The following is a 27,635-nucleotide window of genomic DNA, read 5'->3' as shown; positions in this document are numbered from 1 at the left end:
ACTGTATAACAAATCACAAACCAATCAAATAAGTATGAAACCAAGACCAAGTCATCCTAAAGTCCCACCTGGGCTTTGCTGAAAACCTACATGACATACTCAAATAAGTACAGGTATAGATAGGTTCAGTGTTTAAGACTAATAAAAAAACATACATTAATTTATACTATACATTTTTGCTCAGAAATAAGTATATTAAAGAAATTCCTATATCTCAAAAATACATGTTGTATAGCACTTTCTGCAGGTACAGACAATGCATCCTTAAATCGTGACTCATGTATTCCTGCATCCCATGCTAAATGCCATTGAATGTCTACTGCATTCCACTCTCCTCTGTGTGAGGACATGGTTGTCTCATCAAACAGCAGTCTCTCATCCTAGATACAGATTACATCATATCAACTATCCTCAAATTGGAGACTATCCTCAATCACAGATGTTCCTTTTAAAAAGAGATTGAACAGGATCTTAAGCACTTACAAATTCGGAACATATCATACGAATTTCAGGAAACATACATTTATTGTGCAGGACGTAACATATCATACAAAATGAATGACGTCGTATACAATTGTGCACCATTTTCTGGGACCCATTTTGGCTCGTGAGCGCTACTTTCAAAACTACTGGCTGAAATTATACAGAACCTTTCTAGCATCACCTTCAATAATCCACAGCCCCAATATCTGATCATCCGGAACAAGCAGTCACATACTTCAAACTGTAAATATCAACTCAAATTATGTCCTGCACGTGAGTACATCTGCAAAGGGCCCCAGGAGGTTTTTATTAAAGATGCAGCGCACCCACACCAGGTACGTCGTAAAGGGTTTGATGTTTTCAGAAAAGGTATAGTTCTGGTGGGGGAGAATATAAGGCATGTACGTGTTCTCTCCTTGCTCCTGGATCCACACTTCATACTTCACCTCCCTGACCTTCAGGTACTTGAGGTTCCAGGGGATTTGCCACGACACAGTCAGCTTAGCCTCGTTGGTGGCCTGGACCGACGTCTGGCACTGGGGCTCTCTGACCTGGCCTGGGTGGACCGTGCTGGCAGGCTTGGCCTTCTTCAGGTTGGGCTTGGTTTTCACTGTCGCTCTGAGAGCCTCTAGTAAAGAAGGGATGTCCACTATGGTGTCCTGGTAGATGCGATAGAGCCACTCAGGGTTGCGGCAACACAGGTGTCTGGGCACTTCCTTACTGGCCAGGATGTGGTCCTGCTCTTCCTTATCCAGGTGGGCTATACCTCCCTGCTCCCAGGGCCTCTCTGGGTAGGCCACAGAGTTCTCCTCCACCATGTTCCTCCAGGCCACATACTGCAGGTCCATGCCTGGTAGAGAGGCCAGGGTTTTGTAAGGGGTGTACTGCTCTGGGTTGACCGCATAGGGGAAGAGCTCCACTACGATGGCCCCCCGTGAGAGGAAGAGAGAGGAGACCAGCTGGGCCCCGTGCATGCTGACCAATATGGAGGCCCCGCTGATGACCTTGACGATGCTGGGGAAGGTCTGCTCCTCCAGAGACACCGTCACAGCTCTCATCTGGAACTCCTGCGCTAACGCCAGGATCAGCTCTGCTTCGTTCAGGATGAGTCTGTTGATGGAGCGACTGAACACTACGATGTACTCATCCTTTTCCTCCACTGGGCTCTCCTCTCCTCCTAGCGTGGTGATATTGAGCTTCTCCATCAGCGATGAGGAAAACTGACGGATCTCGTTCCCAGAGACCAGGATGTTGGCTTTGGGGCCCTGTGGCTGGACAAAGCCGTACTGGTACCATGTGGTCATCTTGGACAAGCCCACGTAGGACTTTGTGAAGCACATAAGTTTGCCAAAGTTCCTCAGCTGTTCTTTGAGAAGTGGCTGCTTGCTGCTCAGCAGGCGGTAGAGGTCAAAGTGTGCGCCCTCACTCCAGCCCTCCATGAAGACCAGGCGGGCCTCATCGTCCAGGTCCGAGTACTGCTGCATGGTGTAGAAGATGGGAAGCAGGTCATCGTGGAACACGTGCATCAGATTATCCGGATTGAACCGGTTGAGGATGAGGGCGACGTCAGGGACGAACACAGGCTTGGGCATGAACTTGAGGGCAGCTGCGGGCAGTTCCAGGAAGTTGAAGTACTGGGTGTTGTGATCCTCCACAGAGGACAGGTCCAGCAGGGCCGGCTGGAAGCGCCGGGGCCCCAGGTTGGGCAGCATGAAGGAGGAGTTGCTGTGGAAGAAGACAAACTCTTCGGCCTCGGTGCAGTAGCACAGGTAATCGAAGCGGCAGATGCGATCAGTGTGCATCTTGCCGGTGCAGACCATACGGGTGCCATACTCTTGGAGGGCCAGCAGAGCAGTGTGGTAGTCTATCCGGGCCTGGGACAACTCCTGGGACTGGCGGGTCAGCTGCAGCTCCTCCTCCAGTACTGCAGCATGCTCGCTTAGCCTCACGTACTTCCAGAGCAGTGCTGCCACCACCGACACCAGTAGGCCGTTCAGAATGGCCGCCACATTCATCCTGCAGCTCGCCGCACGCATCACAGCTCCACGTTCAATTTGATCTCTGACCTCACACGCATGCTCTGTCTCCCGCTAGCCAGGTGCTGATACACCTGGAGAGGAGAGAGAGAGGGGGTGGGGGGAGAGGGAGAGAGATTATTTTTAGCATATTACTGATATCATGTTTCCAACTGAACATAATATATTTCAGACTTTCCAAATTCAAATTACATTCAAACTCAAAGTAATCATATAAATAATATCAAACAAAGCGCAAGACTATTATTTAAAGTGCTATTTATGAAGGTCTACATACCGGTAGAACAATTTCAATTTTAGGGATCAAAGCATGGCTCAGAGCCCCTTCCCTTGGAGAAGCCTTTGTCTGTGTCCCAAATAAAGGGATACTCTGGGATTTTGGCAATGAAGCCCTTTACTTACTTCTCCAGAGTCAGATGAACTCGTGGATACCATTTTTATGTCTCTGTGTGCAGTTTGAAGGATGTTTCTCACTAGCGTTAGCTCAATGGCTAACTAGCGTTAAGGCAATGACTGGAAGTCTATGGGAACTAACAACACTAGTTAACATTGGCTCGCAATACTACCTCTAACTTCCTTCATACTGGACACAGAGACATACAAATGGTATCCACAAGTTCATCTGACTCTGGGGAAGTAGACAAAGGGCCTCATTGCCAAAACCTCAAAATATTAATTTTAAGTGCACTACTTTTGACCAGGACCCATATGGCTCTGATCAAAAGTACTGCACTCTATAGGCTAGGGAAAAGTGTGCCATTTGGGACGTATCCTTTGTTTACCTTGGTGGATAAGCACAGGCTTTCCTAGAACCTCAAATCACACTCCCCTCCTGGTTATGTCTTGATGAATGACATTGTGAGGATAGAAAGGGGAAAAGAAAAGTTCCTCTTAAAACTACACTAATCTGCATATTGAGAGAACAAGTGAGTCATGTGGTGAGACAGACTCTCTGAGTCCCAAATGCTATTCATTAGTCCAGGACCCATAGGGCTGCAGTAAAAAGTAGTGCACTATCTTGGGAATACAGTGCCATTTGGGATCCCAAGCAGCTGCTTCCAGACTAAGGGGGTAAATAGTCATCTAAAGGTTAACTGCTACAAGAACAAATGTTTCTATAGGCTAGCCTCTGCCTGGGATACTATAAATATCACTTTTCATAATAGAGATAAAATAATAGAGATTAAAATAATATAATTATTCCAGTATAAAAAAATTGAGGGTGTGTAAATAACATACAGGTTTGAGACTTAAATAATTAATTAAAAATATGCTTTATATCACCATAACTTAGCAATACTCAAAAAGAAGAGTCAAGAGAGTTAGCGTAGTCATTGGCATCTATAATATGCATCAGAATCTACAGACTATCTCCCTAACCTTCAACTTTGGGCTGCAGACACTAAATACACTTCCTTCCTCTCCCTGGAGACAGAATGACTGTCTGCAGTAGGCTTGGTCAGTATACTGTATATGCCGTATTCCAGAGTATTTGGTAATAGCCACAGGATGGTTTTTCAATACCATTGAAACTATTTATTTTTAATATAAATTTGAATATTTTTAGCTACTTTAAGTAAATACCTGCAGTCAACTTGTGCAGTAGGTTAGGAAATAAAGCAGATCACGTTCTTCATTTCACCTGTCAGATTATTTTTCATTATGAAGTTTAGGCCTACCGGTAGTCCCCAGTCACGTTTGGTTACAAGCACACAACAAGAGATCGGAGCTTTGTGAGCACGCGCCAGGTGATCTAGTTAAAGTATGGAATTCACAACTAAATGTTTGCCAGCTAGATATCGTATAACTATTAAAGGACAACTACACCCAAAAACGATCTTTTGGTATTTGTTTCATTAGTCCATTGTTGATATAGTCCCAAAATGTTTTGCATGTCAGCGATCAAGGTTTCAAGATATGTAACTTTCAAAATACAGAAATCTGGCCCGTATGATGAATTTTGCATCATTTGATGCTGCGATTTGCAGCGCTAAATGCTCTACAGTTGTGCATTTGGTTTTCTAATTTAGTAGTTCGTTATCTATTAAAATGGAAGTATTAATGAACATGATTGTGGGAAATTAATTAATACTCAGTTTGTCAGGCGGGGTACCACGAACCGCTAGCAGCATTTTAGCCACAGACTTATGTGCTAGCCATCTAGTCTATGTTTTATAAATGTGCAATGAGCATAAAAATATGCATTTATATAAGGAATTGGCAACTCATTTTCATTCTGAGAATAGGCATCTTACAGGTAGGCCACTATTTATTATGATTTTTTTTATTTCAACATCTAAACTAAATGAACAGGATGTTGTTCAAACAGTTGGAGGCGGACAGGAGAGTGTATTCATAAAAGTTCAACTGTTCAACAGTGCCTTCGGAAAGTATTCAGACCCCTTGACTTTTTCAACAACAAAAAAATCCACATCAATCTACACACAATACCCCATAATGACAAAGCAAAAACACCAGTCTCAACGTCAACAGTGAAGAGGCGACTCCGGGATGCTGGCCTTCTAGGCAGAGTTGCAAAGAAAAAGCCATATCACAGACTGGCCAATATAAAGAAAAGATTAAGATGGGCAAACGAACACAGACACTGGACAGAGGAACTCTGCCTAGAAGGCCAGCATCCCGGAGTCGTCTCTTCACTGTTGATGTTGAGACTGTATGTTCATCTCTAGGAGACAGAACGCAACTCCTTCCTGAGTGGTATGACGGCTGCCTGGTCCCATGGTGTTTATACTTGCGTACTATTGTTTGTACAGATGAACGTGGTATCTTCAGGCGTTTGGAAATTGCTCCCAAGGATGAACCAGACTTGTGGAGGTCTACAATTTGATTTCTGCGGTCTTGGCTAATTTCTTCTGATTTTCCCATGATGTCAAGCGAAGAGGCACTGAGTTTGAAGGTAGGCCTTGAAATACATCCACAGGTACACCTCCAATTGACTCAAATGATGTCAATTAGTCTATCAGATGCTTCTAAAGCCATGACATAATTTTCTGGAATTTTCCAAGCTGTTTAAAGGGACAGTCAACTTAGTGCATGTAAACTTCTGACTAGAGGTCGACCGATTATGATTTTTCGGTACCGATTAAATCGGCCGATTTTTTTAAACATGTATTTATTTATTTGTAATAATGACAATTACAACAATACTGAATGAACAGTTTTATTTTAACTTAATATAATACATCAATAAAATCAATTTAGCCTCAAATAAATAATGAAACATGTTCAATTTGGTTTAAATAATGCAAAAACAAAGTGTTGAAGAAGAAAGTAAAAGTGCAATATGTGCCATGTAAAAAAGCTAACGTTTAAGTTCCTTGCTCAGAACATGAGAACATATGAAAGCTGGTGGTTCCTTTTAACGAGTCTTCAATATTCCCAGGTAAGAGGTTTTAGGTTGTAGTTATTATAGGAATTATAGGACTATTTATCTCTATACCATTTGTATTTCATATACATTTGACTATTGGATGTTCTTATAGGCACTTTAGTATTGCCAGTGTAACAGTATAGCTTCCGTCTCTCTCCTCTCCCCTACCTGGGCTCGAACCAGGAACACATCGAAAACAGCCACCCTCGAAGCATCGTTATCCATTGCTCCACAAATGCCGCGGCCCTTGCGGAGCAAGGGAACAACTACTTCAAGGTCTCAGAGCGAGCGCCGTCACCGATTGAAACGCTATTAGCGTGCACCCCGCTAACTAGCTAGCCATTTCACATCAGTTACACCAGCCTAATCTCGGGAGTTGATAGGCTTGAAGTCATAAACAGTCCAATGCTTGAAGCACAACGAAGAGCTGCTGGCAAATGCACGAAAGTGCTGTTTGAATGAATGCTTACTAGCCTGCTGCTGCCTACCACCGCTCAGTCAGACTGCTCTATCAATATCAAATCATAGACTTAATTATAACATAATAACACACAGAAATACGAGCCTTAGCTCATTAATATGGTCAAATCCGGGAACTATCATTTCGAAAACAAAACATTTATTCTTTCAGTGAAATACGGAACCGTTACGTATTTTATCTAACGGGTGGCATCCCTAAGTCTAAGTATTGCTGTTACATTGTACAACCTTCAATGTTATGTCATAATTATGTACAATTCTGGCAAATTAATTACGGTCTTTGTTAGGAATAAATGGTCTTCACACAGTTCGCAACGAGCCAGGCGGCCCAAACTGCTGCATATACCCTGACTGCTTGCACGGAACGCAAGAGAAGTGACACAATTTCCCTAGTTAAAAGAAAGCCATGTTAGCAGGCAATATTAACTAAATATGCAGGTTTAAAAATATATACTTCTGCATTGATTTTAAAGAAAGGCATTGATGTTTATGGTTAGGTACACATTGGTGCAACGACAGTGCTTTTTTCACGAATGCGCTTGTTAAATCATCGCCCGTTTGGAGAAGTAGGCTGTGATTCGATGAGCAATTAACAGGGACCGCATCGATTATATGCAACGCAGAACACGCTAGATAAACTAGTAATATCATCAACCATGTGTAGTTAACTAGTGATTCTGTTAAGGTTGATTGTTTTTTATAAGCTAAATTTAATGCTAGCTAGCAACTTACCTTGGCTTCTTGCTGCACTCGCGTAACAGGTAGTCAGCCTGCCACGCAGGCTCCTCGTGGAGTGCAATGTAAGGCAGGTGGTTAGAGAGTTGGACTAGTAACCGGAAGGTTGCAAGATCGAATCCCCGAGCCGACAAGGTAAAAATCTGTCGTTCTGCCCCTGAACAGGGCAGTTACCCCACCGTTCCTAGGCCGTCATTGAAAATAAGAATGTGTTCTTAACTGACTTGCCTAGTTAAATAAAGGTAAAAAAAATTAAATATTTAAATCGGCCACAATCGGTGTCCAAAAATGCAGATTACCGATTGTTATGAAAACTTGAAATCGGCCCTAATTAATTGGCCATTCCGATTAATCGGTCGACCTCTACTTCTGACCCACTGGAATTGTGATACAGTGAATTATAAGTGAAATAATCTGTCTCTAAACAATTGTTGGAAAAATGACTTGTGTCATGCACAAAGTAGATGTACTAACCGACTTGCCAAAACTATAGTTTGTTAACAAGAAATTTGTGGAGTGGTTGAAAAAGGAGTTTTAATGACTCCAACCTAAGTGTATGTAAACCTCCGACTTCAACTGTAGATATTCCATTTTTTTTAAAATCAGCCGTTTCCAGCTACAATAGTCATTTACAACATTAACAATGTCTACACTGTATTTCTGATCAATTTGATGTTATTTTAATGGACAAAATGTTTTGCTTTTCTTTTAAAAACAAGGACATTTCTAAGTGACCCCAAACTTTTCAATGGTAGTGTATGTAAACGTCATATTTCAGTTCATTTTTATTCTAAAAACCGTTTTTTTTTCTGTCATTATGGGGTATTATTGTGTGTAGATTAATGAGGAATTATTATTTTTAAATATATTTTGGAATAAGGCGGTAACGTAACAAAATGTGGAAAAGATCAAGAGGTCTGAATACTTTCTGAATGCACTGTAGATCCAAGTTGGCTGACTTTAAATATAAAAGATTCACTGGCTACTCACTAGCACGTAGGCTTGCGCTTTAGAGATTTTTTATGAAACCGTGTTAATTTTCTATAATGCCTGCTGCCTGCTACCAGAAGTTGGTCATTATTAGTGGATGTGCATTGTACATTATTCTGGTTAAATTTGTAACAAAAAGGGCATTTTCGCTTTGAAAGCCAGATCAGTGACTTTTATACCAAAAAAGCAGGTTAAACTATTTTGATAAATAAACCTACCATGCCTTCTAATATTCGTTTTGTGCGTGCAGAAAACTGTGAGTAGCATTTTTTTGTTACTTTTATAAAACTTTATGAGCTGTGATATCTGTCCTGCAAACAGTTTGTCAGAGACTGTATAAAATGTTTGCATGCGCTAGTTTGCATTTGACTAGCAATCGCTATGGTATTTTCCATGTACTTGTTAGCATTGCTAACCTTGGGATTAGAAGCTCGGTGGGGTTTGAAAATAGTGCCCCTTGTGTGCAGTGCCGGTATTACCGAATATCCCAGGATGGCACAAGGTTGGTTTGAAGGTAGGTCAATCTGGATACCACCCAAGTCTACCTTGCAGCCAAGCCTATCCATCCTTCAATCCCAGGTTAAGTAAAATAAGTTTAACCCTACCTCAATGCCTCTAATGCTTTGAGCAGCAGACATTATGGAGCACAAGATTCATACAGCAGACATCATGGAAACATAATGAACGGTCATTGCCACTTCCAACACACATTTGCACAGACACACATGCACCTCTGATTTCTTCATTTTTTCCTTGGGTCAAATTGCTCTATCCTAAAAACTCCTTGAGAATCCTCCTTTGCCACTAGCATCCCCAGAGAGTAGCCATCCCCCCACGGTCTTCCTGTCTCTCTCTCTCCTCTCCACACTGAGATCATAATGAACTCCTGTATCTCTGGCCTGACTGTCTAAATCCCAAATGGCACACTATTTTCTATTTAGTGCAATACTTTTGACCAGGGCCCATTGGACACAGCCAACCTTACACTCTCCTAAAGCCCCGGACTCTATCTCCTCTAACAGCCAGCCAAGCCAAGGGCCCTGGAGGAAGAAGCCAGACTGAACAAAGACATAATGGCTCCATCTCTCCCTCCCTGCTCTCTCTTTCACTCTCTCTCTTGCTGCTCTCATTCTCTCTTTCCAAATCTGCTCTCATATGCTGCAATAGAGGCAGGCTAAAAAGTCCTCAGGCTATTTTGACATCCAAATACCTAGGCTACAATATGTCAGTGGTAGTAGTAGGCTCAGTCTTTGTGGCAATACCCTGCAGTTTTAGCTAAGTTACAGGAAAAAGATCAGTTACACAAGAGCTTTTTCCACTTGTTTTCATAACGACTTGAGATTTAGTTTACCAAAAGAGCATGATACTAATTCAGGTGAGAAAAGTCTTGGGGAAGCCCTTATCTCCATCTATCGATACAATATGATAGCAATGCAGACGTACTGGTACTCATAATACTCATATGTGAACTGCACTACATTTGAAGTTAAACTGAGTGAAGCCCATCGTTCATTTGTCATCCAAACTCGGGCCTCCTTTTTTCTCCTCTCCTCAAATGTTTGACTTGGATCGCCATTCCCAAAGGGCACTGGCAGAGGAGACAGGTTTGGTTAACTCAACTTTGCCCACTGATCCATATTGTACTGACAGGGGGCTAAAGCCCATAATTAGACACTGCTGGTGACCTTGACAGTTGGGCCTATAGGCTTCATGACCTGGGTGTCATCAGGAGGACAAGGTTCTCCCAAATGGCACCCTATCCCCTTTACAGTGCACTACTTTTGATGTGACCTGATCAGAAGTAGTGCACTACAAAGGGAATAGGGTGCCATTTGGGAAGAAACCTCTGGCAGTCCCTAAAAAAATTAATTACCTACATGGTTCCTCTAAAGTTTGACCAAGCCCCCTACATGGGATTTAGGTCCAGAAATTACTTCTAAGATTTTAAATGTACCTGTATAGGCTGATAGCACAAACTCCTCAGCTTTCCCAAACCCCTCGGCTTTCCCTTTTAGCCTACCCATTTAACCAATTCCTACAAGTGTTTAAGTTGGTATGCCATTCAGACAATACCACTTCATTTTTCTAATAGGCTAATAGTGCTCAATGCATTTTTTTGCTGCTTAAATGTCACAGCATGAAGACCTAAAGCAGCATTGCCCTCCAATCCATGAGGACAAGGGCAATGGTGCCAGTGCCAGTGGTGAGCGTTAATTCTCCTCGATGCACACAGGCGGCCCACAGGGATACGTGCAGGGCCTATTGCAATTCCACTGTGCCAAGTACTGAAGGGCATTCCAAAGGTCAGCCTGCCTCTGTGATAAATTAGCAGGCAATTCCATGGCAGCATCTTCAGCTAACACTGCACCAAGCCGTTGAGGTTTCAGGCTTGAGATTGAACGTTTTTGTGAGCGAAAATGTGAATCAAACTCCACTGCTCAGCTCTCCAGTGTTCTCCCTACAGAGCAGGGATGCAATCGGGTGAGGGACATAAAAGTTTGTTTTTTTGGCACTGCTTGGGGGAAATGCAGGTTTTAACTAATTAAACAACAAAAGAATATGATCTACATGCTCATTCTGTGTGTGTAAAATAAAAAGTGGTTAATGTGAACCTAACTCACAGCAAAAAAATGTAAAGAAAGCAATCCAAGGTTATTTGTTGCCTAGACTTTACTGCAATGACACTCAAGTCTTGAGAAAAAAACAATACACTAATATTGCAGTTAGCCATGACAGCCTTTATAATAGAAGGCTTGTGACCACACACATCTAAATATTGCACTTGGGAAAACAACATCTTGAAGTAGAACTAGAATGAAACAAACAGGCATTCTATTTTTGCTCAAAAGAATTGCCCACTATAGTAGACATCGATCAAGTGCACAAGGCTACATGTGTGCAAAAATAACGTTCACTGAGTAAAACAAGTAATAATCCCCCTCACTCACACACACAAGTGTTACTGTAAAGTTCATCACAACAAAAGCAATATCTTTGGGCTACACTGCACATTATTACATTTTACACTTTCTGCTTTTGGACATCTGTTCTACAATGTGCCAGGAGAGCATAATACCCTTTGTTGGCATAATTGAGCTCTTTCAGGCAGAGAGTACACCTGGCATACCCCTTTTATCCACTGTATTGACGAAGTGAGAAAAAGGGAAAGTGTGTGGTGTTCCTTTCACCTCTATAGCGGCATCCAGCTTAAGCCAGGCCCAGCTCCAGCAACACTTGATCCCTGAATCCACTTGTTTAACAAGCAATGCCTCATTTTCACCTAATTCTCTCATTCTGAACATTAACCACATATTGTAGAGGGAAAACATTAGTTCACAGATAGTAGTTAGTTCATTAGCTTTGCCAGGGTCCAGTAAGCAACTAACGGGTTATAACTTCAGGAACAGTGTGCTGAAAAGCCCCCCCCCTGCCAGAATCCCCCCCCCTTCACATGAACACGCACACACTTAGTTCTTCATTGCTGCGACTTGCTTGCTAGTTGAGATTTCTGATCACGTTCGGCTGCGTTTCATTAAATTTTTTATGTCGGTTTGATCGCGGGGGAGGCACTAGTAATGTCTGCCGGTTTCAGTTTGGCTATTTGTTTCAAGTGTGTTAGTCTATAAATAAATCTCTGCCAAAATTTGTCATCTCTCCCATGTCTTATTCGACTAGTAGTTGTTCTGAAATGTTTATTTCTTGCCTACATTTTACTCCCTCCTCTATGTTTAATATAACACACATACATTAATTATTAATTGGGACTGCAAGGCCTGGCACACTTCAGAATCATTTTTGGTGACCTATCATGCCCTCTGATGTGTACCACAGGAATTATTAGACTCTAGTCACAAAAGGAAGTGATTATTTCAGCAATAATAGTTTTTCAGAGCCCTCTACTGTTCTCTCTACCCATCCCTCAATCCCCCATCCCATCGTGCTTTTCCCTCTTATGGCTTTTCCTACATTGTTTTAAACTTTTTCTGTTTTAGTTTTTAAGAATGTAGGTACAATAATAATAATACAATTTGTACTCTGCGCGAAAAAGTTCAAATATATAAGTCAACATGCATGCATAATCACAGTAAACTGTTAAAATAATAGAAAAAAAGAAAAAAGAATAAATGTATAATAATATAATAAACAAAACTATGACAATGTGCCTCCATGAAGAATCCCCTCCCCAGCACCTCCACCATCCCCATCAACCTCCCCCACCCCTCAACCACAATAATGATAATAATAGAAATTAAAAATATATATATACACATACACAGTACATATACATATGCACAGGACACTCAACGTATCTCTTATCTCTTTTCCTACATCAGATATACACGTGACATTTTCACCTGGATGACAGCACATAATCAGCAAGATGGAGATGCTCTTCATCCGAGGGAATGCCTGCCCATTCTCAGATGTTAGATAATGATGATCACATAATTTACATTCCAGCCCTTGTCAGCTCCAGATTTGACTACTTCAACTCACACCCTGCTGGAATCCCTGCCTTCTCAGATTCCCCTCTGTTATTAATCTCTATATTGTAATCAATAAAGTGTTCCAAAATGCTGTACTTTTATTAACATATATGTTCAGATCATTCCTGAGAGAGAAGGGGTGTAATATCTCCAGATGGGCATGTGGTACCCTTCCTCACCCATGCCAACAAGATGTTACTTCTTGTGGGGTCTTTGCCTTGAAAGTAAGTATGAGAGTATAAGTAATGTACAATTAACCTACTGAAAGTATACTGACTAAAAGGCAAAACAGAACTGTCAAATTATATTATAGCTGTGTCGTTGTATACTTGCGAATTAGAATCTTAAGTGTAACATAATTTTGTTGGGGAAAACTGAAATGCCCACCAAATTTTTTCCCCAGTATGCTGAATGTGTTCTGAAGGAGGAGTCGATTGTCTTTTCAAATATGGACAAAGATGTTAACATCATGAGAGACGAAATAGCAGTCACTCTCCTCCAAAACACCCATATGTTCAATTTCTAATTTAATATAATTGTAGATTTTAAAAAAACAACTTATATGGATCTTTCAAGGTTATCTGTGATCCAACTTCTGACTAGATGTCCACGAAAACACATGTATTTAAATAATTATTTTACAAGAAACCTACACTATTCCCTTGTTCCCGTTTTCTCAGAAAAATACATGTAAAGATGTATAGACTACTTGACATGTTTTGCTAGATGACCTGAGCCAACTGTGCCACTTCTGTGGGGAGGTGGACAATAATGAGAAAGACACTAACTGGGCAATTGATTGTTCACTTCTAAAGGCACATTTTTAGGAGTACAAATTTGTATAAGCAGTAATATTTCTAGAGGTAGCATCATCCACTTTGTCTGATAATGAAATAATTGTAATTCAAGAAAATGTATTTAATGTTTAATATATTTACATTTTTCATCCTAAATTTCAGATTGGTTGTGACCGCTGCCCACGATGGTTCCACCAGTCCTGTATGAAAACCATCCCATCATTGGAGGATTATGTCTGCACTGCCTGTCAGGACTCGATTAGGCTTGAGTTAAAGTGGACTAAATGTTCAGTCGAGCTGTTGCAGCTTTCCAATATTTGTTTGTTATTTGTCTTTTTATATTTGATTTATCATCATTTTATATCTTATTATGCAAATCGACATTTGTATTTGTTATTTAATGTTTGTTAACAAACTTACACATCAGAGTCAAATACTTTCTATAGAACAAACTTCACGTCAGGATAGACAACCGAAATTAATAATTAATATATGCGTGTTATATTAAACAGAGGAGGGAGTAAAATGTAGGCAAGCAATACATATTTCAGAACAACTACTAGTCGAATAAGACATGGGAGAGATGACGAATTTTGGAAAAGAGAAAACGGCAGACATTACTAGTGCCTCCCCCGCGATCAAACCGATATAAAAAAAAATATTAAACGCAGCCGAACGTGATTAGAAATCTCAACTAGCAAGAAAGTCACAGCAATGAAGATTTGAGCGTGTGTGCGTTCATGCGAGCTTTTCTGCACAAGGAGTCGTATGCCAGTTAATACTGTAATGACCTGACTAGATCATAAAGGAACAAGATTCCAGACAGAGGATTGAGTTTACGAATTTACGGTTTATTAACCCAACTTCACACAGGCTACTGTTTGGCCGTAGCCCACGCCAAATAAATGAAGGATACCATATAAAACAACCGTGACCTTCTCTTGTGACGGCGAGACCCGGTCTAAAACCCAATGCTCCATCCCCCTGCCCAACCCCCCTCAACGCCACTCCGCCAACCACCAGGATGCCCGGCATCAGAACATTCGAGGCATTCCCGTGATTGGCAGATAGCAGGTTGATTGGCATGTCGGACCCCGCGAACACTGGGTACTGGTAAATACAACACAACCAACCCATAGCCTAACACATAGCACACAGCTGTCCGTGAGGGTCGCTACAATACTATAGCGAATTGGTTAGGTTACTAATGTTAGCATATCTGATGGTGTAGCGTCAGCTGTCTGACTTTATTAGCTAGTTAATTTTCACACCATAAACTAAATTATTTGTTCAGTTAAGTTGGCTAATGTTGCTCAACATTTCTCTGGCCAGCTAACGGAGAATTCGATCCATCTAACAAGATAGCATTTTTAAGTAAAGTTAACAATACTTGTTCCACCACACTTTCTCCCTCACCTCAAACTTTCCAAATGCCAATCGTTTTTCGGTTACAGCTCATGAAGTACGCTTCCTCACCCCCATCTCCGTGGTCAGGTTTCTCACCTACCTCTTCGTTATCGTTCAAGGCCAGGGACACGCTGCTGTAAATTAACTGGCAGTCTGCCATTCCACTCTCCCGCAGTCTTTCCAGAGCGCGCGCTGATGCTGTATCTAGCACATTGGTTGTCTCTTCTCTCTTCAGTCGTGTGCAGCATTCTGTTGTTATGTGAATGATTGGCTGAGCCTCGGATACAGCCAGTATTGCTCCAAACACGCATCACTCGTTCGCATACAGCCAGTAGTCATCCAACGCCCCCCCCCCACCCCAAAACGTTTCTCATCGGATTGACACGAATCACGTAGGTCGCATATTTTGGATTCAAAACGGCGAATTTCGCCGAAAGATGACTAGTATGCATCCCTGTACAGAGGCGCCCCATGATGCTTTCCATATTAAAATATCCTTTTGTGTAATAGCTTATTTCAATTCTGAATTATACAGATGTATAAAAAAGTATGGTAGGATGTATTTGGAGATGCTAGCACTCAGGACAAAACAGAACACTGTCTCAATTTAAGAAATTGATTATTAATGATTACATAGCGTAATGGAAAGTCTGCAGTTTGACAATAAATCTGAACTTTCTAAGAACCGTGACCAGCATGCAGAAATTACAGAACAAGTTAAAAAGCTTGGTCATCCTGTTACTAGGAACACAGAACTAGAAAGAGATTCTATATAAGATTTGTTGCACAACCGTTCAGTCATAACCATTCAGGCACAATGACTTCAATTAGCCTACATTTTGGTGCTCCAGATAATATTGCGGTACACACACTACTAAGAGACAACCTTGAAGTCCATCAAATGTAGCTAAATACATGTTCTAATGTAAAGTGTTTTTGTGAACAACTGACAAAGTAGGCTATATCTAATCTAGCTAATCTGACTAAATTTTCAACATGGGGGGAGGGGTCTTTTGGGTGATTTTATGTGAAAACATATTTTATTAATGTCACTAGCTGCAACAGAATACCACCATGGCAGGGTTTCCGTTAGGAGAATGTGACACCTGACATTTTGACCCGCAGCATTTAAATCTACCGGAAATTTGAGAAATTTACCAGACCCATATGCATTGGGTGCGTAACCTGATATCAATGCTGAGAATGACAGATCACATTTAGATGATGGTAATTCATATTAACAGAACATGCAAGTCGAGGATGCAACAATGTGTGGTCCTTCTTACCTAATTCTGTTGCGCACTTTGAAGATGTTAGAATAACTGTCCAGGGCTGATATAAATACTATGCATGCCAGTCTCTCTTGTCTAAGAGTTGAGAGACTGACTACATCACTTATTTTTATAAGAAACATTCATGTGTTGAAAATCGCAAATTGTTTGCATAGTCAATTTACACACAGCTCTGACACACACACTTAGCCCACCACACATGCCACCAGGGGTCTTTTCACAGTTCCCAAATTCAAGAAAGCGTACAGTATTATATAGAGCCCGTATTGCATGGAACTTCCTTCCATCTCATATTGCTCAAATAAACAGCAAACCTGGTTTCAAAAAGCAGATTAAGCAACACCTTGTGGCACAATGCCTCTCCCCTATTAGTTTGTGTGTATCCATTGATATTGTGTGTATCCATTGATATGTAGGCTACATGTGCCTTCTAAAAAAATGTATGTAGTTCTGTCCTTGAGCAGTTATTGTTTATTGATGTTCTGTATGTCATTCTGTATTGTTTAATGTTTTGTGTGGACCCCAGGAAGAGTAGCTGCTGCTTTTGCACCAGCTAATGGGATCCTAATAAATACCAAAATACTACATTTACTTTTCCTCAACCAACAAGACAAGTAACGAACAGCAAAATCACTAGCCTATGTCAATCTACTATCCCCCATAGTAGAACAGTTTACCTATTCTATTGGTCAGCTTGTTGAGAAAGAAATAGCCTAATAGCGTGAATGTTTGTTCCATAATGCAATTAACAGGAAAACCTGTCAAAAGTGCTCTGCACATCCAAGCGGTTTCCTATGGCAGAGATTCAAATATCCATCAGAAATGTAAAAAGAGGGGAGATGTAATATGCAACAACTAGCATGGGCTGCCAATATGACTAGGATTGTGCCTTTGGCTATGGACAATGAAAGAAAGTTGATATAAAATAATTGCCTCCATGGATATGGTCTGATTTTGGCTAGGCTACTTTGAAGCAAGGTAAGACCTGCTCATCATAATATGTATTTAAACTTTCAGGTTTCAAACAATTAAGTATATATGTTTTCAAAATGCATACCGTCTTCAGCTCATTGCAAAGTGGTGTGTGACACGCTGATGAAGCCTGCCTTCTTTTGCCTATGCATTTGCTGTTTGAGATGCTGTAGCAGCAGCTCTCGCGCTGTCTGACAGATTTCCGCTCAAAGGCTCTGTATATGTATGCTGTACGAGTGTGATAAGATACATAACAAATATACTGTACACACGCCAATTTAATTCCACTAAATTATGCAAAATAACAGACCGATATGCATGACCAGTCAAATGTACACTGACCAAAAATATAAAATGCAACATGTAAAGTGTTGGTCCCATGTTTCCTGAGCTGAAATAAAAAAATACCCAAAATCTTCCATAAGCACAAAAAGCTAATTTCTCTCAAAGTTTGTGCACAAATTTGTTTACATCACTGTAAGTGAGCATTTCTCCTTTACCAAGATAATCCATCCTACCTGACAGGTGTGGCATATTAAGAAGCTGATTAAACAGCATTATCATAACACATGTGCTCCTTGTGCTGGGGACAATAAAATGTCACTTTAAAATGTGCAGTTGTTACATGACACAATACCACAGATGTCTCAAGTTTTGAGGGAGCGTACAATTGACATGCTGACTGCAGGAATGTCCACCAGAGCTGTTGCCAGATAATTTAATGTTCATTTCTTTACCATAAGCTGCCTCCAACTTCATTTTACAGAATTTGGCAGTACGTCCAACCGGCTTCAAATCAAATTTTATTGGTCACACACACATGGTTAGCAGATGTTAATGTGAGTGTAGCAAAATGCTTGTGCTTCTAGTTCTGACTGTGCAGTAATATCTAACAAGTAAACTAACAATTTCACAACAACTACCTTATACACACAAGTGTAAAGGAATTAATAAGAATACGTACATATAAATATATGGATGAGCGATGGCCGTGCGGCATAGGCAAGATGCAGTAGATGGTATAGAGTACAGTATATACATATGAGATGAGTAATGTAGGGTATGTAAACATTATATCAAGTGGCATTATTTAAAGTGACTAGTGATACATTTATTACATACAATTTTTACCCCGGTATGCGTTGGTGAGACCTCACTACCCTCTGGAGAGCCTTACGGTTATGGGCGGAGCTGTTGCCGTACCAGGTTGAGATACAGCCCAACAGGATGCTCTCGATTGTGCATCTGTAAAAGTTTGAGAGTGTTTTCGGGGACAAGCCAAATTTCTTCAGCCTACTGAGGTTGAAGAGGTGCTGTTGCGCCTTCTTCACCACGCTGTCTGTGTGGGTGGACCATTTCAGTTTGTCCGTGATGTGTATGCCGAGCAACTTAAAACTATACACCTTTTCCACTACTGTCCCATCGATGTGAATAGGGGGGTGCTCCCTCTGCTGTTTCCTGAAGTCCACGATCATCTCCATTGTTTTGTTGACGTTGAGTGTGAGGATATTTTCCTGACACCACACTCCGAGGGCCCTCACCTCCTCCCTGTAGGCCATCTCGTCATTGTTGGTAATCAAGCCTACCACTGTAGTGTCGTCTCAGTTGGACACATGCATGGCCACGCAGTCATGGGTGAACAGGGAGTACAGGAGAGGGCTGAGAACGCATCCTTATGGAGCCCCAGTGTTGATGATCAGTGGGGTGGAGATGTTTCCTTCCCTCACCACCTGGGGGCGGCCCATCAGAAAGTCCAGGACCCAGTTGCACAGGACGGGGTCGAGACCAAGGGTCTCGAGCTTAATGACGAGTTTGGAGGGTACTATGGTGTTAAATTCTGAGCTGTAATTGATGAACAGCATTCTTACATAGGTATTCCTCTTGTCCAGATGGGTTAGGGCAGTGTGATTGCGTCGTCTGTGGACCTATTGGGGCGGTAAGCAAATTGAAGTGGGTCCAGGGTGTCAGGTAGGGAGGAGGTGATATGATCCTTGACTAGTCTCAAAGCACTTCATGATGACGAAAGTGAGTGCTACGGGGGCGATAGTCGTTTAGCTCAGTTACCTTAGCTTTCTTGGGAACAGGAACAATGGTGGCCCTCTTGAAGCATGTGGGAACAGCAGACTGGGAGAGGGATTGATTGAATATGTCCATAAACACACCAGCCAGCAGGTCTGCGCATGCTCTGAGGATGCAGCTAGGGATGCCGTCTTGGCCGGCAGCCTTGCGAGGGTTAACACATTTAAATGTTTTACACACGTTGGCTGCGGTGAAGGAGAGCCCACAGGTTTTGGTAGCGGGCCGTGTCAGTGGCACTGTATTGTCCTCAAAGCGAGCAAAGAAGTTTAGTTTGTCTGGGAGCAAGACGTCGGTGTCCGCAAAGGGCTGGTTTTCTTTTTGTAATCCGTGATTAACTGTAGACCCTGCCACATACGTCTTGTGTCTGAGCCGTTGAATTGCGACTCTACTTTGTCTCTATACTGATGCTTAGCTTGTTTGATTGCCTTGCGGAGGGAATATCTACACTGTTTGTATTCGGTCAACTGTAGACCATGTGTAACCACGCCAGCCCAGGACCTCCACATCCAGCTTCTTCACTTGCAAGATCGTTTGTGCTGGGGAGTATTTCTGTCTGTAATAAAGCCCTTTTGTGTGGAAAAACGAATTCCGATTTTCCCCCACAAAAGTGCGTTATTACTTGGCTGCAGGGCCTAATGAATTTATTTCAATTGACTGATTTCCTTATATGAACTGTTGAAACTCAGTAAAATCTTTCAAATTGTCGCGTTTATATTCTTGTTCAGTATATTTCCATTGATTGGTATTTCCATCAATGAATAAGCTAAAAAGCATTACTTCGCAATGGGATTTTTTTATTCTTCTCCAGGATAATTGGCCGGCACCAATTTTAATTATCGCTTTTCTATTATTATTATGTTTTTTTGTTTTGAAATGGGCAAAAAGCCAGCTATTAACGGATAATGGAAACCCTGCGCCGTGGATACCATTTGTGCCTTAAGAAACTATTCAGACCCCTTGACTTTTTCCACATTTTGCTACGTTACAGCCTTATTCTAAAATGTATTAAAATTAATGTTTTTCCTCAATCTATACACAATACAATATAATGACAAAGCAAAAACAGGTTTTTAGAAATGTTTGCAAATGTCTAAAAAATAAAAAACTGAAATACCATGTTTACATAAGTATTCAGACCCTTTTCTATGAGACTCGAAATTGAGCTCAGGTGCATCCTGATTCCATTGATCATCCTTGAGATGTTTCTACAACTTGATTGGAGTCAACCTGTGGTAAAATAAACTGATTGGACATGATTTGGAAAGTCTATATAAGGGTCACACAGTTGACAGTGCAAGTCAGAGCAAAAACCAAGCCATGAGGTTGAAATAATTGTCCGTAGAGCACCGAGACAGGATTGTGTCAAGGCAAGGTCTAGGGAAGGGTATTACAAAAATGTTTGCAGCATTGAAGGTCCCCAAGAACACAGTGCCCTCCATCATTCTTGAATGGAAGAAGTTTGGAACCACAGGCTCTTCCTGGAGTTGGGCGAGCAATCGGGGAGAAGGGCATTGGTCAGGGAGGTGACCAAGAACCAGATGGTCACTGACAGAGCTCGAGTTCCTCTGTGGCGATGGGAGAACCTTCCAGAAGGACAACCAGCTCTGCACCACTCCCCCAATCAGACCTTTATGGTAGAGTGGCCAAACGGAAGCCACTCCTCTGTAAAAGGGAGCAAAGTACATTGAGATCCTTGATGAAAATCTGCTCCAGAGCGCTCAGGACTTCAGACTGGGATGAAGGTTCAATTTCCAACAAGACAACGACCCTAAGCACACAGCCAAGACAACGCAGAGGTGGCTTTGGGACAAGTCTCTGAATGTCCTTGCGTGGCCCAGCCCGGACTTGTACCCGATCAAACATTTCTGGAGAGACCTGAAAATAGCTGTGCAGCAACGCTCCCCATCCAACCTGAGACCTTGAGAGGATCTGCAGAGAAAAATGGGAAAACTCCAAATAAATCAAATTTTATTTGTCACATTCGCTGAATACAACAGGTGTTGACCTTACACTGAAATGCTTACTTACAAGCCCTTAACCAACAAAGCAGTTTTAATAAAATACCCCCCCAAAAATGTAAAAAAGTAAGATAAGAATAACAAAAAATTAAAGAGCAGCAGTAAATAACAATAGCGGGGCTATACACAGGGGGTACCTGTACAGAGTCAATGTGTCAATAAGCAGGGCACTGGTGATGTACTGGGCCATACGCACTACCCTCTGTAGTGCCTTGCGGTCGGAGGCCGAGCAGTTGCCATACCAAGCAGTGATGCAACCAGTCAGGATGCTCTCGATGGTGCAGCTGTAAAACCTTTTGAGGATGTAGGTGAAGTTATTAAAATGACTATGCATAGATAATAACAGAGTAGCAGCAATGCAAATAGTCTGGGTAGCCATTTAATTAGCTGTTCAGGAGTCTTATGGCTTGGAGGGTAGAAGCTATTTAGGAGCTTCTTGGATCTAAACTTGGCGCTCTGGTACCGCTTGCCATGCGGTAACAGAGAGAACAGTTTATGACAAGGGTGGCTGGAGTCTGCGACAATTTTTAGGGCCTTCCTCTGACACTGCCTGGTATAGAGGTCCTGGATGGCAGGAAGCTTAGCCCCGGTGATGTACTGGGCCATATGCACTACCCTCTGTAGTGCCTTGCAATCGGAGGCTGAGCAGTTGCCATACCAGGCAGTGATGCAACCAGTCAGGATACTCTCGATGGTGCAGCTGTAAAACCTTTTGAGGATCTGAGGACCCATGCCAAATCTTTTCAGTATCATGAGGGGGAATAGGTTTTGTCGTGCCCTCTTCACGACTGTCTTGGTGTGCATGGACCATGTTAGTTTGTTGCTCCACTACAGCCCCGTCGATGAGAATGGGGGAGTGCGCGGTCCTCCTTTTCCTGTAGTCCACAATCATCTCCTTTGTCTTGATCACGTTGAGGAAGAGGTTGTTGTCCTTGCACCACACGGTCAGGTCTCTGACCTCGTCCCTATAGGCTGTCTCATCGTTGTTGGTGATCAGGCCTACCACTGTTGTGTCATCAGCAAACTTAATGGATGGTGTTGGAGTCGTGCCTGGCCGTGCAGTCATGAGTGAACAGGGAGTACAGGAGGGGGCTGAGCACGCACCCCTGAGGGGCCCCCATGTTGAGGGAAATAGTACAAATAATACAAAACCCTTGAATGAGTGTGTGATATTTATACACACACACACACACACACTTTATTTTTTATAATACCATCTTTGAGAACTAACAATAAAAAAGCTATACAGCCAAGGAGAAAAGAAACTGGGCATTCTGGGCACATGCAAAATTCTCTACGCCGCCAAGATACCGTTCGAGCTAATAGACTATGTTAGTTTACATTTCCTCTTCCAATGAACTGTGGGGATGTCAAAACAATAACTGTCTACCAAATCTCTTCACTTTTAAAAATGTTGATTACTTCTACTTGCCATTATCATTCATTCACCTGATAAGACGTGATTTTATATTTTTGCTAACATATGATGAGGGTCCCTGGTTTGCCTGGCCGGGGGTCTCTGGGCAAGAAAAGTTTGAAAACCCCTAGACTAAATAATAAAAAAAATTATATATATATTTATATATACATACTATAGAACTACACTTCTACTAAACAAATGATTAGGCCTAAATAGACATTGACAGCCTAGGTTGTTTGAAAACGGATGTCCTCACATAGCAATAGAAGTTAGGCTATGGGGAATAACACAATCTGAATGGAGAGTAAACAGAGCGCTTTTTGCTTGACATTTTCTGTGAGAGGAAGTAAATGTTGCCTTAAGAGTAACATGATCCAATTGGAGAAAGGTCAGCATAGTTCCCATCATAATCATATGCATGCATGAACTCGGGCTACAACTGGGAATGCTTCACATTTAAATTATATTTCTGTCTGGCGTAATGTTACCGCTCCAGCTCCACTTCATCAGTATTCAGTCTCCCTAGAGCTCCCACCCACCCACCACATTTCTCAGTCAACCACCTCGCCCACATCCGCTTTCCCCTAATAGTCCCAAAATCTTTGTTATACTGAATACTGCTTATAAATAATGAAAAAAGCATTAAGAAAAGTAAATATTCCCTTAGAAGGCAGCAGGCAGGCAGTACAGTAAGTAAATATGCTATGGGTAGAAAAACTGTTAAACAAGCCAGACTGGACAACACATTTCTAGCCTGATGTTTCACCTGACTTCTCGCTATGCTTTTACAGTAAAAAAATGGCTTTCTGCTTTGTCTCTCTGAGAAGACAAAAAGCCTGGAGTAGTTCTGTCTTTTTGAGATGTCCCTGGGTGACCTAGTAATCCCAAGGCTCTTTCTCAATTGTCCTCCTGATTCCTCACATCCTCTCTCTTCACCTCCTCAAAATGCACAGAAGATCCTAGGTTCCTTTGTCTAATCTTCTCCTCCAATGCATTTTGAGGAGGCGAAGAGAGAGGACGTGAGGAATCAAGGAAAGACAATTGAAAAATAGCCCTTGTTTCACGGAAGCTGAAAAGGTCTTTCAAATAGTAAAGACAATTCAGCATCTGGGCAATTCCACAGTAGAGCTCAGTAGAGTACAGCACAGCAGAGTGCATTTGAGTACAGTACTATAGTGTATTTAACTCTAGTGTGCTCTACTGAACTATACTCTAGTTATTTACTGAACAGTACTGCCCAGTGCTATACTTTTCTGTACTCTACTTTGCTGTCCAAACTTGTGAACCCAACTGTGGTTTGTGACTATTATGATTTCCACCATTGTAGCCAATAAACTGCAGAAATTCAGTTAGTGAACAAGTTATCGTCACAATAATTCATAAACAAAATTGATATCAGTAAAACACTGACTAATTAATAGATCTACCTTTATTTGTTATTTCTGAACATTCATTATCCTCCCCTCCAAATGAGGGAGCGCAATTAGAAAAAATCTTAAATATATGTGGGTTTTTGGTAACAGAATTTTAAGGCACAAGGCAATTGTTCTTCAACATACAGAAGGCAGACAAATATATCCAAAACTAAATATAAAGTGTTGATATTTGTTGGCAAGGGGTCTTTTACTTCAATATGAGTGTTATGTATTTCTAATACCTTTAAAAACTATTTCTGGTAGATGTTTTCCAAAAAAAGACCCCTTTTCCATCTTTGCATATTCCTACATTTTAAGATGGAAAATTGTAAAAACAATTATATACCCCATAATAAAAAAAGACAGCTTAAATTTGACATGCTTCTATGAACTTCACGTTGCTGCTCATGGGTTCCTTTAGATGGAAATCACTATATCCTTTTCACATAGTCACCAATCTCTTACATCTATACATGATCACACCTCTGACATTTGTAGTGATGGGAGCAGGAGACAGTTTCCAAACTGCTCCTATATGGGTTTGGTTACAAAAGGGTGAGCAGTAGTAGCAGTAACCAAGGAGAATGTTATTAAGCCTCTCTCTGATGACATCACAGCTGTAGCAACTGAGCTAAGGCCGAGAGTGCCAGGTCTCTTCTATCAGGACTTGGCTGACAGGCCTTGCACGGCTCCCTAGTGTTTTGTATTGCCGTTTGCCTTGGAGACGATAAGCACCCTGATGATGGGGATGGGAGAAGTAGCGTAGAGCGGAGCAGCCTGGAGATTCTAATGCATTTTAATAAGGCTCCCGCTCCACAATAGGCAAACAGCGCTGTTAGTATCTTACTCTGGCATTTCTCCTCACTGCCTGTCGCTGGCTTGTCCCTTCAGGATCACCTTCGAGATTCTCTCCCTGCTCTGTATCCTCATCCTTTTGAAGGACAACTTGCTCACCTCTCCGCTCTCACAAAGAACCACTTAATAGCCCTCTCTTCTCGGCTGCTTTATTGCCTGTGTCCTCCAGGCTTGTTATTTTTATTCCTGGCCCAATTGTGGCATGTCAGGTTGGATCAAGCCTCCTAGCGCTCATGTTAGCTAGAGCTACAGCCCAATGCATAACATTAGTGGCTGTACCATACTCTCCCTCTCTTTCTCACTGCTGGGGACACACTGTCAGCCTGCCACAACAACCCAGATACAGTTAAAGCCACTGTAGTCTGTAAGGGTTCCAATCATTTAAAATGCACCCCTTGAATTCTAAAATAACTTATAGCCTAGATTATTCTCCTTAAAAAAAAAATCTTCCAGTTTCCTTAAAGTTAACAGTACTTTGTTTATTTTAGAGGTCAACCAATTAAATCGACATGGCCGATTAATTAGGGCCGATTTCAAGTTTTTATAACAAAATCGGTAAATCGGCATTTTTGGACGCCGATTATGGCTGATTACATTGCATTCCACGAGGAAACTGCGTGACAGGCTGACCACCTGTTACGCGAATGCAGCAAGGAGCCAAGGTAAGTTGCTAGCTAGCATTAAACTTATCTTATAAAAAAAACTATCAATCTTCACATAATCACTAGTTAACTACACATGGTTGATGATATTACTAGGTTAACTAGCTTGTCCTGCGTTGCATATAATCAATGCGGTGCTTGTTAAGTTATCATCGAATCTCAGCCTACTTCGCCAAACGGGTGATGATTTAACAAAAGCACAATCGTTGCACGAATGTACCTAACCATAAACATCAATGCCTTTCTTAAAATCAATAAACAGAAGTATATATTATTTTAAACCTGCAAATTCAGTTAAAATAAATTCATGTTAGCAGGCAATATTAACTAGGGAAATTGTGTCACTTCTCTTGCGTTCATTGCACGCAGAGTCATGGTATATGCAACAGTTTTGGCCGCCTCGTTCGTTGCGAACTAATTTGCCAGAATTTTACATAATTATGACATAACATTGAAGGTTGTGCAATGTAACAGCAATATTTAGATTTAGGGTTGCCACCCGTTCGATAAAATACAGCACGGTTCCATATTTCACTGAAAGAATAAACATTTTGTTTTCGAAATTATAGTTTCCGGATTTGACCATATTAATGACCAAAGGCTCGTATTTCTGTGTTTATTATAATTAAGTCTATGATTTGATATTTGATAGAGCAGTCTGACTGAGCGGTGGTAGGCAGCAGCAGGCTCGTAAGCATTCATTCAAACTTGACTGCGTTTGCCAGAAGCTCTTAGCAATGCTGTTAATGACTTCAAGCCTATCAACTCCTGAGATTAGGCTGGCAATACTAAAGTGCCTATTAGAACATCCAATAGTCAAAGGTATATGAAATACAAATGGTATAGAGAGAAATAGTCGATGCGTCATAATTCCTATAATAACTACAACCTAAAACTTCTTAACTGGGAATATTGAACCACCAGCTTTCATATGTTCTGAGCAAGGAACTTAAATGTTAGCCTTTTTTAAATGACACTTTTACTTTCTTCTCCAACACTGTGTTTTTGCATTATTTAAACCAAATTGAGCATGTTTCGTTATTTATATGAGACTAAATAGATTTTATTTATGCATTATATTAAGATAAAAAAAAGTGTCAAATTATTATAATTTTTTTAAAATCTTCCGATTAATCGCTATCAGCATTTTTGGTCCTCCAATAATCGGTATCGGCGTTGAAAAATCATAATCGGTTGACCTCTAGATTGTTTCCAGTCGTTGCCCCAGGGGCCCATGAGAAATGGGTGCTGATGCATCTATTCTGCAGGGGGTGAGGAGAAATGTCAGACACATGGGAGGACAGATCATCCTATGGAAATATTGCAGCATAGCACAGAATCCAGCCACATGAAGGCCAGAAAATTAAATGCAATAGTATGAAATAGTAGAGAAGAATATAAATCTTTTTTTTTTACCTTTATTTAACTAGGCAAGTCAGATAAGAACAAATTCTTATTTTCAATTGCAGCCTAGGAACAGTGGGTTGTTCATGGGCAGAATGTCAGATTTTTTCCTTGTCAGCTCGGGGATTCGATCTTGCAACCTCCCGGTTACTAGTCCAACGCTCTAACCACTAGGCTACCTGCCGCCCCATTTATAGGCCTAAGAGGAATTGTGTGCATTACACAGATCTTCCTAAAAAGCAGAAACTGAGTATTGTCAATAACACACCAACGAATTAGCTGATAGCAAATAGGCTACCTTGCTAATATTCAGATAGACACTCAGAGACACACACACACACCTCTCATAGACTCCCCCAGACTTCCACTTCATCTACCTCAACTACAGGCTGCCGGCTGAGCTCCCATTCATTATAGATGACCTTCCTAACAGAAGTGCCAAGGCATTGAAAATTAGGCATTCATATTTAGGACAGGTTGGCTGTTTGACACTACCATGCTCCCCCACTACATCATGATATGTAGGCTATAGCAGCACCCACTCATCTGAAACCAAGAGCAACTGGTGAAAGAGGTCCATATTGCAGAAGAAGTCACGATAGCCTACTTTTTTAAATAAATTAATCATTAATATTGTTGGCTAGGCCTATTTGCGAAACTATAAACTTCATGTGTATTCAAAAGGGGGATTCAAGTGGGTCTGGGCAGGTGT

General features: G+C 41.4%; 1 protein-coding gene across 2 annotated transcripts in view; it reads right to left on the bottom strand.

Annotated features, from left to right (window-relative positions):
* Positions 1–506: 506 nt before the first annotated feature.
* Positions 507–27,635, bottom strand: part of LOC106605419 (protein O-linked-mannose beta-1,4-N-acetylglucosaminyltransferase 2) — a 28,161-nt gene continuing 1,032 nt past the window's right edge. Inside the window, exons 1-2 of one of the 2 annotated variants that reach the window (XM_014201054.2) lie at positions 14,907–15,154; positions 507–2,593 (exon numbers count right to left, since the gene is read on the bottom strand). In XM_014201054.2, the coding sequence (XP_014056529.1) occupies positions 744–2,519 (1,776 nt within the window). In that variant the 5' untranslated portion in view covers positions 2,520–2,593; positions 14,907–15,154 and the 3' untranslated portion in view covers positions 507–743. Of the gene's footprint in view, positions 2,594–14,906; positions 15,155–27,635 lie in introns of those variants that run through there. The other variant, XM_014201055.2, reaches the window with a different exon arrangement.

The sequence above is a fragment of the Salmo salar genome, chromosome ssa05 (assembly GCF_905237065.1).
Source record: "Salmo salar chromosome ssa05, Ssal_v3.1, whole genome shotgun sequence".
NCBI classification, from domain to species: Eukaryota; Metazoa; Chordata; class Actinopteri; order Salmoniformes; family Salmonidae; genus Salmo; species Salmo salar.
Note: the sequence above shows the minus strand (reverse complement) of the source record. Positions and strands in the feature narration are given on the sequence as shown.